A 14,066-nucleotide genomic window follows, 5' to 3' on the forward strand; every position below is an offset into this window, starting at 1 on the left:
TAGCAATTAGGAAAAGAAAATGGCCTAAATCACCTTGATTTTTCTTTTCCAAAGTTGATTGTTTTTTATTTGTGTTTCTCGTGGGAATTTCACCAAGATTTTTATTTCAAATTGAGAATCTCTCTTTTCCTTTAATTTTGTTTAAAATAAAAAAGTGCAGGGCTGGCCAGTTAGCTCAGTTGGTTAGAGCACAGCCTTGTAACACCAAGGTCAAGGATTTAGTTCCCCGTACCAGCCAGCTGCTAAAAACACAAAACAAAAATAAAATAAAGAAGCATAAATCATTCCCTTTAAGTATAACATCACTAGGCCTAACTTTGGGTTTGACCTCTGAGTGTGGAACTTCAGTGTATATGAATATTTTGATCAGTCATAAGTATATCATCACCTTGAATGTTTTGTCATCACCTAGCAAACATGATTTTTAGAGACAGTTGTTTTTGTTTTTGAAAACAGAAGAAAAATTCGGGCCATTTGAGAGAAGAGAAATCTTTCTTGAGATTGATACTAAAAAATAAATCATTGCCAGATAGTACAATATTATATTACCTTTCTTATTTGAGATTATCTGTCATTTTATTAATAGATTTTATAAAGTTTTTAAGCTGTGTTACTTACATTAAAAATGTAACATTCTTCTGGTTACAAGAAAATACCTTTAAGAGTATAAGCATCTATTGTTTTCTGCCTCAATTAATGTGAATTCTTTATAAAGTTACTTTTAAATGAGATTTTGAAAGACTCAGTTCTGGTGTTACTATGATTGCACCATTGCAATAACAGGATAATACACACATAGTTGTGTACATTGTGTGCTAATTGAGCATTTCCCCAGTGCATCCTTCTTTGTTTAAATAGCAAGCTGTGATTCATGCATGACCAGTTACTCTTATTAGCAGAAAGATTCCCCATGGATTAGGCATTTATCTATGCATATGCTGTGTGTTTGTTAGTAAATGAAGACTTGTTGATGGAATAGATTGGCAGTGGTGATATAATAAGCAAGAATAATAGAATAATAAAATGCGCTATCAAAAGCAGTTAAACACTGAAAGCATTGTGGTTTGTTATTTTTGTAATCATAGTTATAAACAGGAGAAATGTTGTCATTTATAGATCATTTTAATATTAATTGACCTGTTGACTTATTTTAATTCAAATTTCACTGAGAAAATTTGCCCCTAGACTTATTTCTAGTGAATTAACAAGAATATTTCCACTCTAGTTATATATTTCTGATACAGCTTTTGTAAAGCCTTGTCCTAAAGTAAAACTACATTTCCTTCTTTCTTTTTTTTAATTATCAGTGGGAAAAGCACATATGCCACTTGGCCATAGTGGTAGACACTGGGTGCCATTTATATCTATATGTATATTGGAATCTATGCCACCACCACCCCCAAATTTTTAAATAAGAAATTAATTTATTTTGATATGATATATACATCAGATTAGTGCAGGTTATTTACATCCATTACATCATATGTCCTCTCTCTAAATCTGTATTTGCTCTGGTTGGAAACCCAATTAGGAAGTATAAACCATGCCTCAGATTTTCTTAAAAATATCAATTTATTCTTACAGTAGGCTAATTAGTTTTTAAATTAGAGTTATTTGTTATATAATTTAGAAATCGGTTTTTACCAATATTTTCTTTATAGTAAAATTTTTACCCGTTTCTATTATGAGAATAGAGAGATGCGCTCATTTAATAGTGTATTTTTTATGTATTAATTTGTTTAATGTTTTTCATAACCCATGAGGTTGGAGCTGCTACTAATTCCCATTTTATGAATGAGGAAACCTACATTCAGAGAAGTTTACTAACTTGCCTAAGTTCACATAGCGAGTAAGTAATGGAAATGGGATATGAACCCAGGCAGTCTGGCTTCATAATCTGTATTCTTAAACACTAACATTTAACAGTTAGAACTATTAGTCACTTTATGTAAGATGTTTAACTTTGATCTAGTGGATCAAACTAGTAGAAAAATCAGATTTGGAAAGGATGTGTTTATTTACAAGTCTCTAAGAAGTAGAAATTAAAACTTCATCATCTTAGCTGTTTATCTGTATTAACTTAGAAGACGATGTTAACATATTCTTTGTAATAACTTGTTAGTGGCTTTTTTTGTGTACGTGGTAAAATGAGATATCCATAATTGTCTCTAGCTTTCATAGTACTATTGCTGCAGGAATTATCATTTTAATCGAACTCTCAAGGTACAAGTGAAGAAGTTGAAAGGCCTTAGCCAGAACAAAAAGGAGGGGTGAGTTACAGGATTCTCAATCAGAAGGGGAATTCAGATAAATCTAGAATGAATTTAACTGTATGTAAATATCAGAGAGTTAAGTATAATCTGTTTATTTTCTCCCTCTCACCCTACCTCTGACAGAGGTACTTCTTCCCTTCTCTGTATTTCCGGGGTATTTTGTATGTATCTCTGTAATAGTACTTACCATAGGGTTCTATAATTATATCTGTCGGTATGTATTTGCCCAACTAGACTTTAGGTCTTTGAGGGTAGAGACTATGTTTATTTATCTTTGTACCTCCACAATGCTTTACAGATGGTAAGTACTTAATAAATCTTTGTTAAATGCACAAATAACTATATATTCTTTTCTTCATTAGTTGTATTATACCAACATTTACCAGTCCCTTATTTCCTTTTTTTTTTTATCTTCTCTTCTGTAAATTTTCCCTTCCTCTCACTTTCTTTTTATTTTCATGCCACTCCCATCCTTTGCCAGTCCCATCCCTTCATCCCTTTGTTTCTTGTTTAATGCATTATCTTCTTTTTCTGCTCTTATGGTGATTTTCTGTATGATCCAGGTTTTGAGGATGAGGTTGGAAGATTATAAGAGTAATGATAGTCTGTCTCATATTAGTTAGAAAGAAGAAATGTGCCCTAGGCTACCAATTTTACAAAAGTCCATGACTAGAGATTGAGTTAGACTTCCTGATCCTTTGGTATTATATACTAAATTATCCCCTTATCTCTGTCTCTTTGAATCTTTTAATTCCATTCTGCAGCCTAGAGTTTCTTAAAATATTACAAAAACTTGCACCAGAACCCCTTCCAGCATAGATGACTAACCTCCCACTCCACCCTCACTCCCCCAAAAAGAGTTGGCTGTATCTGGAGCTTGTGGTTGCAGATGGTATAACTTGTTTCTCTGGTTTATTGGACTCGCTGAAAGAGTATGGGAGTGATCAAGAGATTGAGCCATGGAACCAAAATATATCAGCTCTGAAAAATAATGTCTCAAAGCCTACATTATATCTCACAGCTACCTGGTCTATCTTCCAAAGCTCCAAGACAGTATCTGTCACAAATAGTTGACACCAGGGATTGATTCATAATATAGCTATTTATCTCCCAGATATAATAAAGAGAAATATTTAGAGAAAAAAATAGAAAGAACCAGACAAGTCTGAGAGGAGAGAGTCATAGGCTTGCAGGTTGAATATTTCTATTTAATGAATTTAGTTGTAATGGTTGGGGATCAGGAGATTTAAACTCATTTTCTCAAAATTGCTGCTTAGAATTCCTTGTTTCAGGAGTCCATTTTCTCCTAAGAAGGGGAAAGATAGAATGGTCTGACAGGATGAAAATTAAAGCTGCCTTCATCCCATCTTATTTCACACAAGGCTTATCAAAGCAGTCTACACAGTCTGAGACTATTTCTGATGATTGTGTTAGTATCTACTTCCCTTCTTTGCAGTGCCAAGATTTCCCTTTGCAGTGATAAACAGGCTTCTGCAGAATAGGTCAGGATGAGTTTATGTAGGTCTTCTGTAAAATTAGGATATGAATAGTACCTAGCTCATGGAATTGTTTTGGGAATTGAGTTAATGCCTACATAAATCCTAAAGAAAATACACTTCATGGAATAAGTACTCAAGACATTTAATACATTTTTCATTGTTTTCAGAACAGTGGAAAGAGGTCTGATTTTTGTGGTATATAATTTAAAGATGAACACAATCATCACCATGGCATTAGTGAAATGAAAGTGACTTTGGTTAGAGAATAAGGATTGCTTAGATGGTATCATCCTTCCCTACCTATCTTCTGTAAGCAAAGAAGAGCATTGGATTTAGTTAGCTATGATGGGAGAACATTCCAGAAATTATCATAGAACTTGCCTCTCCAGCAAAGTTTACTTAGAGCGTAACTTTAAACTTCTCAGTGTGTCTACCTTCTGCTGCTCTCTCTGCTTTCAACTTCAACTCTTCTACCTCTTTGCTTTTTATTTTCTAACTAGCTATTCCTGCATTTTCTCTCTTTGTTTTCTTTCCTAGTTATTCATGCAGTTCATTTCCTTCAGTTCTAATTCCCAACCTAGCCACTGTTGTCAGGTCACTGTGTTTGTCTGTGACTGGTTCATTGGTTTCCGTTTTATCAGCTCCAGCAATCACTCTGAATGGTCAGACAAGAATTAGAAAAATTTAATATGACTTTTCTTGTTTCTATGTTTTCTGATTTTTTTTCTTTCTCTCAGTTTCGAGTATTTACAGCCCCCTTCCATAAGGTAGGCTTTGCTGATTTCTGGCTGGCCGATCAGCTGAACAGCCTGTCAGTGATACTGATGGACCTGGAATATATGATCTGCTTCTACAGTTTGGAGCTCAAATGGGAGGAAAATAGGGGCCTGTTGCCAAATAATTCAGAAGGTACAGTACGAATTTGCATCTACACTACTAAATTGCCAGCATAACCAAGAAATATTGGGAATGATAACTGAGAAAGTTAAGGTCGTGGTGAAAATTCATCCAATAATATTATAAATTTAATTAAATGTACTTGGCACTCTGTTAGCAATGTCTTTATCTGATATAATTTGGCTTTTAAATTATGTTATGATTTTAGCTACCCACTTGCCAAGAGATTTATAACTTACACTTAAAGAATTCTAAAATTATTTTTTTTAAAAACTTATAGTATGTTGGTAGTTGTATCACAAATGTTTTAGTGCCAACAATTTGTCATCACAGTATTGCTCTATAATGTTATAACTCATATAGATACCAATGATCAAAAATACTGGTTATTTAGAATCATATCCAGTGCTTTTAGAAAGTAATTAAACATTGCTTTTTAATTCTTATTTGAGACCTTGTTTTTCTTCTGGCTCTTTTCCCCACTCTAAGTTTATGCCATGAGTTTAAATTATTAAGGAATTTTGCCCTCATGACAAAGATCTTATTTAGACATATTATGTAACACCTGACTAACAAAAGTTAATGGTGAAGCCAGGACACATTTTAATTGTTTGCTAGTGGATCACAACTCTGCTATAGGTTGATCACACTATAATATATAACCAAAATTCAAAGAAAAATTGATTTACCAACTCTATTCTTCTCATTTGAAAACACAATACATTCTTGTTTTAAAAAAAAAAAACAAAATACAAGAGCATGTGCTCTTGGGTGTATTATTTTATAGTGGTTTGGAGTTGTGAAATTGTCCATTCACCCATGATACTTTTTTTTCCAGATGTTTCAATTTACCAGAGCCAACCATTCTTCCCCCCTTTGATTAGTATCCTCATCTTCTAATTTTCTTATAGTTTTATCACACTCCAAAGAAAGTGATTCCAGACAGATACCCAGAAATCTGAGAGGTCAGATTTTTTCCACTCACTCCCCTATATACAAGTATTTTACCTTCTTTCCTTGGCGTATCTACCACTAAAAAGCTTAAGAATAGTTGCAAGAAGAAAGTGCTTCTGAAATCCAGGCTTCTTGTTTTTATGGACTTGCTAGTGGTTATATTTGATGGCTAAGTGACGTGAACAAGTTATTTTTTTTTTATTGTAATTTTTTTCTTTTGAAATCTTCACAGAACCAGGAATTTGCCACAAATATACATATGGTGTGCGGGCCATTGTTCAGTGCATTCCTGCTTGGCTTCGCTTCATCCAGTGCCTGCGCCGATACAGAGACACAAAAAGGGCCTTTCCTCATTTAGTTAATGCTGGCAAATACTCCACGACTTTCTTCATGGTGACGTTTGCAGCACTTCACAGCACTCACAAAGGTATTCTATGATTGACTGTGAAGAGATTTTTCAAAACCTGGATTTTTAGTATTGAATCTGTTTCTTGCTCTGATTACTTTTACATTTGTGGTGCTTTTTTTTTCTACGGAAGTTCTAATTCCCTCAGTTATACCAGTTTGTTCTAGAACACAATTTTAGTCTCATTCTAATATTTACTGACAAGTACCATTGAAAAGAAGCACAGTCACCCAGAATAGGAATAATTTGTGATAATGCTTGAAATCCTGAATTATGTTTAAATAGGTTCAATCTATGGACACCTTGGGTTTTCATTTGTTTTTTTAGAACTTCCTTGTTCATTAATAAGGTTGGAAAATGGCTGGGTAAAAAGATTCCCTCTGGCAATCAAGTATATTTTTTAATCGCTTTCCTTCACCAAGTGGTAAGGATTGTTTCCAGCCCATTTAACTGCAAATTGAGTTCGCTGATTCCTCTAGTTTCTCATCTCCATAGCAACCTGTTATTACTTGAGACTGCTTTTCTGTTGGGAAGAGAAAAAAGCTTTTAAGTTCTGTGCCACATGTAGTCACTCCTTTTGAATTTTTAACCTTTCCAAGAGCTGTCAATCAACTATCACACTTACTAAAATGCATTCTTTCTTTGTCTATTTAAGTCACTATCAGCCCACACCTTAGATGTTGCACTTTCTCATCCATAGGTGGTAAAAAAAAAAAAAAAATGCTACTAATTGAAATTATTATAGTTATCATTAAATACTTTGGTAAAGTTTTTTTTCATTGATTTTTTTTTTTTTTTTTTTGTATTTTTCGTGACCGGCGCTATATGGGATCCGAACCCGCGGCGGGAGCGTCGCAGCGCTCCCAGCGCCGCACTCTCCCTAGTGCGCCACGGGCTCGGCCCCTTTTCATTGATTTTTTAATTTTAGGAGCCTTAGCCACTGCTACAAAATTGCTACTTATCTAAAGTGTGTCTGATGGTCATGAAAGATTAAGGCATTGCTTTAGTAAGCCTTAAGATTTGGTCCATCAGAACCTATTATAACATATTCCCAACTTTTGCAGTGGATTCTGTGGTTAGAGTAGTATTGATAATGTAGGCCGCTCTTTTTAAGTGATATAATTTAGCTAAGTACCTCAGTGAAGGAAACACATCCCCAAAGCTCCTATAACTTTAACTCTTTCTGAGGAATGCTATCATTCAGCCCGGGCATGCATCATGATTCAGAAGATTGTTACTAGAGGATTTATAAATCAGGCTACTGATTTGATACATGGTATTTTATGACTCATGTTACTAAATTATCAAGTACTCTTTTCTTTCATCTCAGGTAAGAATGAGTACTGTTCTTCTGGTTGAATATTTTAAAACATAATGTATCACTAAATATATGCAGGTAATCTAAATAAAAATAATTTTTATACTTATCATGATTTATTTTAAACGAAGCAATTCAGTAATAGTCAGAAAATTTACATCTCTTTCCTATTGAACTATATTTTAATGTAATATATTTTTGTCTTAATGACTTGTCTGCTACATATATATATGTAAATTGAAATTAAATTATTATTGATTTCCTGTCACTATAAGGAGCTAAGAGATTTTGTTTTCTGGGTTGTAATTATCATTACCCTGACTATTGTCTACAATTAAATTGATCTAAGCAATGTTACAAATGTATTACAAACTTTAATAAATAATTATTGCACATAACATTTCTTAATGAGAAATTTATATTATTACTATTCCCTTTTTAAAGTTTTATGGAAGTAAACTTTGAGAAACCTTATAGCTATGTAGATGAGAATGGACAGAGTTTTGTTGTTGCAATGTCATCCAATTTTTTTGACAAATTATGAGTTAGTCCAAAAAAATTGCATAGCAATCTATCATCAATAATTGTTTTTTTTGTTTGTTTGTTTGGGTTCTTTTTTGGTTGCTGGCTGGTACAGGGATCTGAACCCTTGACCTTGGTGTTATCAGCACCATGCTCCAACCAAGTGAACTAAATGGCCAGCTCTATAATTATTTTTAGTGATCAAGTTTTCTTTGTTGAAAGCAAAGAGTTGAAAATAAACAATAATACTGTTACTGGGCACAGGTCTGGCTGCCTATCCCCTCTCAAAAGCAAACAACTCAAAAGTCAAATGTTGATGAAAATGGAAGTCAGCCTTAATTCAGGAATACTGGTAACCTGAGAAGAGATGTTAAGCTAACCCATCTCTCCAGTAAACCTGAAGGAGAATGGCCAGACTGAAGCCATCTCAAAGACTCAGATTTACTGAGGAGTTTTAAAAAAGGGGGCACATGCAAAGTCTCATCAAGACTCCATCTGATATCATCTTCCATCCTTGCTGGTCCCGGAGGGGTGAAATCAGCATAGCTTTATTGATGTCTTTTTTGGTTTCTCAGGGTCTGGATAGTATGTGCAAGTCTGCAGCTTCAGGCTGGCTGGAGAACAACTTTATATTCATGTAAATAATATCATCTTGCCCTGTAACCAAGATTCAAAATATCATATAACCATGGGAAAAGAGGGAACTCAGAGAAATCCATACCAAGAAAAAAACTGTGTCCCTTTAAAATCTTTTAGAGCCTGTGCAGTTTTAGGTCCCAACATGGCTTCTTCAGTCCTGCTCACTCCAGCAGTACTTACCTGGCAGAGGAAATAGCATGATCATGAAGGTGGTTTTCCCAGGGCGAGGCTTATCCATTACACTCCAGATATGCTGACCCTTGTGATTTCCCCAAATATGGGAAACTCAACAGCATAATTTGTGGTGGGGGACTCCCTGAAAAAAAAAAGAAACTGGATAAAGCAAAGAATTGAGCATAAACTAAATGAAAAAGGATTTGTTAACCAATCATTAAAGTCCTTAACTTTTTCATTTTTTGGACAGTAGACCATAATATGACTATTAATTTTAAAGGCCCCTTGTTTAGCTCAGTGTACTCAGAAAATTAAAATATTGTTATTTCAGTACATATTTGCCAATGCAATATTTTTTATCTTATCATATTCTTTAAATATACTTTTGAAAAACATTTTGGAGCTGCAGATTATACTCATCCAGCTTATGGAGAATATCTGTGATATACCTATAAGGAAGGAAAAGCTTTTTCCTCAACTCTCTTAGATTAAGTGACAGGGACCCTGGAAATTAAATTGACAAAAGATAGATTAACAGGAGAAAAGGTTTATTATGTGTACAGAGGCCTTCTTAGAAAAGAAGTGAAGATCCAAAGAAGTGGTTAGACCCAGGGGCTTGTATACCATTTTTACAAAGAGCAATAAATTGTGGGAAAGTAAGTAGAAAAAGGTGAGGAGGGAGGAGGATTGTATATCTAGGAACAGTAAATTGTGGGAAGGTAAATATATGGAAAAACTAATGGAAGAAAAAGGTTATTTAGTAAGGTTTGTTATGCAACTTCAAGTGAGTGCCTTCTCCATTGGTAAGAGTCATCTCCCGTGATTAAGAGTTGTCCTCCTCTTCCTGGTATGGGAGAGAGAGACACCTTTACAAAGGGAATTTATTCCCTGCTTTTAGACAGGAAGCGGGGGGGAGGACAGAGATTTCACAATGTCTACTGTTTCTCAGTTGCCTTCAGCTAAAACAATTTTTTATGCCAAAGTGGCATATTTTGGGGTGGCATACTCTGATCCTCTTTCTGCCCTAATTGGGAAACCAGCCAAACAGGAAAAGTTTTGACTTCATATTAACATATTTATATGTACACATACCTCAGAGATATTGCAGGTAGGTTCCAGACCACTGCAATAAAGTGAGTATTGCAATAAATCAAGTCACACAAATTTTCTGGTTTCCTGGTGCATTTAAAAGTTATGTTTACACTATTCTGTAGTCTATTAAGAGTACAATAGCATTATGCCTAAAAAAAAAAACCAATGGACATACCTTTACTTAATAAAAATACTTTATTGCTAAAAATGATGGGAAAATGGCATGGATAGACTTGCTCGATGCAGAGTAGCCACAAACCTTCAATTTGTACAAAAATATCTGTGAAGCACAATAAAGCAAAGTGCAGTAAAGCGAGATATGCCTGTACATCCTTGTGTAAACACCTCACTCCTTAATTCTGAGCTAAATGGGTAAGTAGGTAGACAGACAGACAAACAAGCAGAGAAATCATGCATTTATCAAGTATTTATTAAGAACATTCTATGTAACAGATTGTGCCAGGCACTAAAAATATTGTAACAAAATGCAATTCTTGTTCTAAAAAATTTATGATGTAGTAGGGGAAATAGACAAGTAAAAGGCATTAGTTGGCTCTGCAACAGCGTGAATATATTTAACACTACTAAACTATACACAGAGATGATTAAAATGGTAAATTGTATTTGTTTTTTTGTTTTGTTTTGTTTTGTTTTTAACCAACTTTTTAAAAAAGACTTTAGAGTGTAAAGAGATAAGCAGGGTACCAGAAAAGCCCATAGCAGAAGTCACTAACCAACCTTAGGGTGAGAAGTTTAGACTTCCCTAAAGTGACATCTAGTCTACATCCTATTGTTTATATCAAGTTAGAGATTCTAGTTATCCTATTATGTGCCTTGCCCAAGGCTATATAATATATGAGTGGTGGAAGTGATACTATTTCCCAGTTGTTCTTCAGCCTAGGGCTCTTTTTTTCAAATAAAGCTACATCTGTAAAGTAGAGATAATACTTATTATCTCTACTTCACAGGTTTGTTGTAAGGATTAAATAAGGGAGTGCATGTATGAAATCACCTTATAGACTCTAACATGCTACACACATGGAATTTATGGTTAAATCAAACGTAGTTCTCTTTGCTGACTAGAGCTAGCACATGTATGTCTTCCTTTAAGAGTCTTTTTAAGGGAAACCCTATGACTGCCTTGGGTCAGGGGTAGCATAGGGCAAGTATCAATCAGGAATGTATTTGGCTTTTTGCCCAAGTAACATAGTTGTTTACTCACTGAACGTGCTTCATGTGCCCACAGTGAAATCAGAAACAAAAGAAAACAAAAAGCATTTTTTAGAGGGACTGTTAGTTATATATCTCTTAAAATTTTTAAAAATACTTTTTATACTTGCTACATATTAAATATTTATATCACTAAAATGTTTTACCAAAAAGCCTAAAACGGAACAAAATTGGAAAGACAACTCAGAGGAACCATTGACAAAATTTGACATTAAAGGATGATCAGAAGTAGAATTTGATTTCTATTGTTTTCTTGGACAATTTTTCAAGAGAAAAGGCATCAAAAAACATAGAAATAATAACTGAGCCAAAAGAATAGATTCAGTGTGTTTAATTGGATAGATACCTTTTTATTAAATGTGTGTACACTTTTGCAAAGGATAAATTTTATGGAAATGCAGGGAGTAAAAGATGGTGAGGTAACCTTGTTGCGACTAAGAGGTCTGAGTCTTTTCAAAGAACTAGCCTGTAAGAGTTACCATAGTAACAGCATTATATTAGGAGCATTTTCGAGATAAAGTGGCTTATGCTGCATGATTTGTAAAGATGGAGATGTAAGAATTAACTCTGGCACCTAGACTCATTTTTTAGAAGGTGAGGGAGGAAGGAGGTTTATTTAGGCAGCCCATTTTAGGGAGACTAAGTATGATAATATTGCAGCCAGCTCTCACTTGTAATAAAAAGGAAACACATTTGAAATATTTCAGTGTATTTTATTTTCCATCATTGACTTTAGAAACAAAGGAATTTAGCTAGCAGCCAATCTCCGTATTTTAAGATTTCACGTTTCATTACATGTCTAAATTTGAAGCCAACTCCTACAAGTATTTTGTTGAAATTAGAATTGGAGGAGGCAGGAAAGTGTTTTAAATGGTTTTTGTATATCCTTGAGGTTTCTTGGCTTTGGCAAGGAAAAGCCTGTGAGAGGTACTATAATAGAAAAGGCCATTTTGTTGTTATTTCTAACTAGTTGTTGAGGGAAACCATTTCATTAGATTTTCTGTTTTTCATTTACTGTTTCTAACATTCTAAAATAATTGTAAATTCTGAATGGATTTCTTTTCTGTTTTCTGACTGTATGGAGGAAAAAAACTTCTTTTGAAAATACCTCATATTTTATGTTAGACTTTTTTGTTAGCATTTGCTAAAATATATTTGCTATTAGATTTTTAAAATACTTGGAAAAAAGAGAGGTTCTCTGCACACTTAAAAGTTGAGTTTATTTTATGACTGCGAAGCTGATTGTTTTCCAGTGCCCAGATTCCTTCTAGATCCCTTCTTGTTTAACATTCTTTAAAGGGTGCTGTGCCTCCTAATGAGGATTCCTCAGCTGTTGTTCACTGCCTTCATGCAATAGTCTTTTCATTGTTTTGAGTGAGCACACATAATCCCAAAGTGCTTCCTCTCTGTGGTGTGGCCAGTTTGTTACCCTTTCTCTACCCTGAATAATAAGCTACTATGCCAGAATTTCCATTTCTTATTATACTATAATAGAAATGGTAATTGTTTTTTTTTTTTTTTGACCGGTAAGGGGATCGTAACCCCTGGCTCGGTCTTGTCTGCACCACGCTCAGCCATTGAGCGCACCCACCATCCCTAAATAGTATCCCAACCTGCGGGCTCAGCGCTGCCAGCGCCGTACTCTCCCAAGTGAGCCATGGGCCGGCCCGGTAATTGTTTTTTTAATTCACCAGGGAAATTTTTGTTCCATTAACTTTAAAAAAAAAAAAGACATACACACAATTTAAAAAAAAAAACTCTTTTGGATAAATGTTCTTAGTCTTATCTTGCTATCGAAAGTAGCTCAAATATTTAACCCTTTTGAACTTGATATGTTCTGCTATAATTTCTCTAGCCTGACTAATAATATAGAAAATAAATTATTTTTAGAATTCATTTGACAATATTAGCTTCAGACCTGTTGATGCAATAAAGAAAATATGTGATATTGTTTTCTTCTGATTATTAATTTGACTTTAATTCAATAAATATTTGAGTGGCTTTTATCTACTTGGCACTGTGCTAATTTTAAATGGTTTTATAATTATATTTCATCTTAAACTGCTTTTAAAGCATTAATTATATCTTTGAATAAATTAAATTTCCTTTGTATTTTCTTTGTAACCTAAGGAAAAGGCTTTTTTTTTTTTTTTTTTTTTTTAAAGATGACCAGTAAGGGGATCTTAACCCTTGATTTTGGTGTTGTCAACACCACGCTCTCCCAAGTGAGCTAACCAGCCTACCCTATATAGGGATCTGAACCCTTTGCCATGGTATTATCAGCACCGCACTCTCCCAACTGGCCCCAGGAAAAGGCTTTTAAGAAACAACACACACATGCTCACACTCTGATACCATTTTGGTTGTGTTTTCTCTAGTCACCATTGTTTTCTTAATTGCTCTTACAACTAATAGATGTAGTTATCCTTTCTATATAAATTATGTTGCCTTGAAACATTCATGCACAAAAGTTTAAAAACACTATTGTGTTAGTTCATTTCTGTTGCTTATAACAAAATACTTGGAACTGGGTAATTTGTAAAGAAAGCATAATTTATTGCTTACAGTTTTGGAGGCTGGGAAGTCCACAGTACAGAGAACACATCTGGTGGACGGTCTCAGTGGTGGTGACAGTGAACCAGGGGTCTCATAGCACAAAATACCAGAGCAGAGCAAGACTCTTCATGTGCTCTCCTTTTAAAGCTCTCCACATCACACCCCTGACCATCATTATTAGTCCATTCAATACAGCGTGGTCCTACAATCTAATCATCTGTTCAAGGCTCCACCATTCAATTACCATAATAGGATTTCCCACCTTCAACAGTTACAGTGAGAATTAAGCTTCTAATAAATGAACTTTGGGGGACACAATTCAATCAATCCACAGCAACTGTACTATTTTATTGCTTTGAAGTTGGGATCTGTGTGATGTTTAAAAGAAGCAAAGTTGGAAATTATTTCTGAATTCAATTTGTGGAGTAATTTCATTGGAAAGAAATTTAGAGACAATTGGTTGAAAATAGAATTTAAAATTTTCATTTTAATTTATGTTATTTTAT

The 14,066-nt window shown here is 34.3% G+C and overlaps 1 protein-coding gene and 1 pseudogene across 1 annotated transcript in view; both read left to right on the plus strand.

Annotated features, from left to right (window-relative positions):
• XPR1 (xenotropic and polytropic retrovirus receptor 1) overlaps nt 1–14,066 on the plus strand; it is a 232,509-nt gene that overhangs the window by 176,857 nt on the left and 41,586 nt on the right. Inside the window, exons 10-11 of the mRNA XM_063104379.1 lie at nt 4,510–4,681; nt 5,856–6,050. Of these exons, the coding sequence (XP_062960449.1) occupies nt 4,510–4,681; nt 5,856–6,050 (367 nt within the window). The remainder of the gene's footprint in view (nt 1–4,509; nt 4,682–5,855; nt 6,051–14,066) is intronic.
• LOC134385436 (U1 spliceosomal RNA) lies at nt 8,681–8,826 on the plus strand (annotated as a pseudogene).

The sequence above is a fragment of the Cynocephalus volans genome, chromosome 8 (genome assembly GCF_027409185.1).
Source record: "Cynocephalus volans isolate mCynVol1 chromosome 8, mCynVol1.pri, whole genome shotgun sequence".
Lineage (NCBI taxonomy): Eukaryota > Metazoa > Chordata > Mammalia > Dermoptera > Cynocephalidae > Cynocephalus > Cynocephalus volans.